At 37.5% G+C, this 1,244-nt stretch overlaps 1 protein-coding gene across 1 annotated transcript in view; it reads right to left on the bottom strand.

The window, feature by feature from the left end:
* LOC126396955 (GTPase IMAP family member 8-like) overlaps positions 1-350 on the bottom strand; it is a 4,366-nt gene extending 4,016 nt beyond the window's left edge. Inside the window, exon 1 of the mRNA XM_050055357.1 lies at positions 338-350. Coding sequence (XP_049911314.1) covers positions 338-350 — 13 coding nt within the window. The remainder of the gene's footprint in view (positions 1-337) is intronic.
* Between the last annotated feature and the right edge of the window lie 894 nt (positions 351-1,244).

Below are 1,244 nucleotides of genomic sequence, written 5' to 3'. Positions count from 1 at the left end.
ATTTAGATTTAGATTTAGATTTAATATTTAGATTTAACATTTAACATTTAGGTGCCACATTTAATATTTAGATTTAACTATTTAATATATTTCTAAGTTAACAAATATTGCTGTAAATGTGGTAAAAGGTGATGTTAAAAAATTCACAACACTTTTTTAAACATTGTTTGAAGCTAAATGTAGCAAAATGTTGATGTTATTTTCAGCGTGAGACACTTTACAAACAGCACCCCATAAATATTTTGGCTGAGGGGGGGTTCTAAAAAATCACTTCAAAGATTGCCAACTCAAGACTGCTCATCGAAGCCAAAAAAAAATCACACAAGACTGTTCACACCCTGGTCACTCATTGTTTGGACTTCTCCCCTCAGGAAGATGCTACAGATGTATTAATGCAAGGACTAGTAGATTTAGGAATAGCTTCTTCCCTAAATGAAGCTGAACTTTTTGCTCTGACACTCAGCACTTTATATTCATTATTATTGATTATTTAACAAGTGTCAGACTGGGAGCTGTGTTTTAAATGGTATGTAGTATGTATGTTCTGACAGTAGGATGGTAGAGTATGTTTGCTATGGATGATGAATGGAATGTGTGAGTGAGAGATGGGGGGGTGGAGATTTGCTTGAGGAGGGTATATGGTGTATGGACGGTGGTGAGATATGTGTTTAACTTATGCACCTTAACCCTTAGATGCATAAGTGGGGTCTAAAATGACCCCAGGGGTTGTTTTTCTTCAATATCTATGGAATTAAAAGTTTTTATCATTTCATATTCCAGGTATTCCTCATAAAACACGTATTTGACATGAGGCCATTTGCATTCAAAAAAAAAAAAAAAAAATACATTTTAAGAAATTGTTGTTTTTGTATCACTACCCAAGTGGGGTCAAAAATGACCCCAAGCATTTCCTATGGAATATCAAGGGTTAGACCAAGGAATCTTTGATTCTTATCAACTGTGACTGTCAGGTATACATTTACCGTCGCACTTGCACATCTAATGCCAGCAGTCTCACCACCCAGGAGGATTTTTATACAGCAACATACTACATGTTACAGAGAACTGAACCAGGACTTTGTGGACTGGTGCCTGAGGAACCACCTTCAGATCAACCCGGGGAAAACCAAAGAGCTGATGGTGGATTTCCGCAGGCGCAGACTCCTCCCCCCAACACCGGTGAACATCCAGGGAAAGGACATTGAGATGGTGACATCTTATAAGTACCTGGGTGTTCATCTTAA

This window comes from Epinephelus moara, chromosome 10 (genome assembly GCF_006386435.1).
Source record: "Epinephelus moara isolate mb chromosome 10, YSFRI_EMoa_1.0, whole genome shotgun sequence".
Taxonomy (NCBI): domain Eukaryota; kingdom Metazoa; phylum Chordata; class Actinopteri; order Perciformes; family Serranidae; genus Epinephelus; species Epinephelus moara.
The sequence above is the reverse complement of the archived record's forward strand: the minus strand, read 5'-3'. Positions and strand labels throughout refer to the sequence as shown.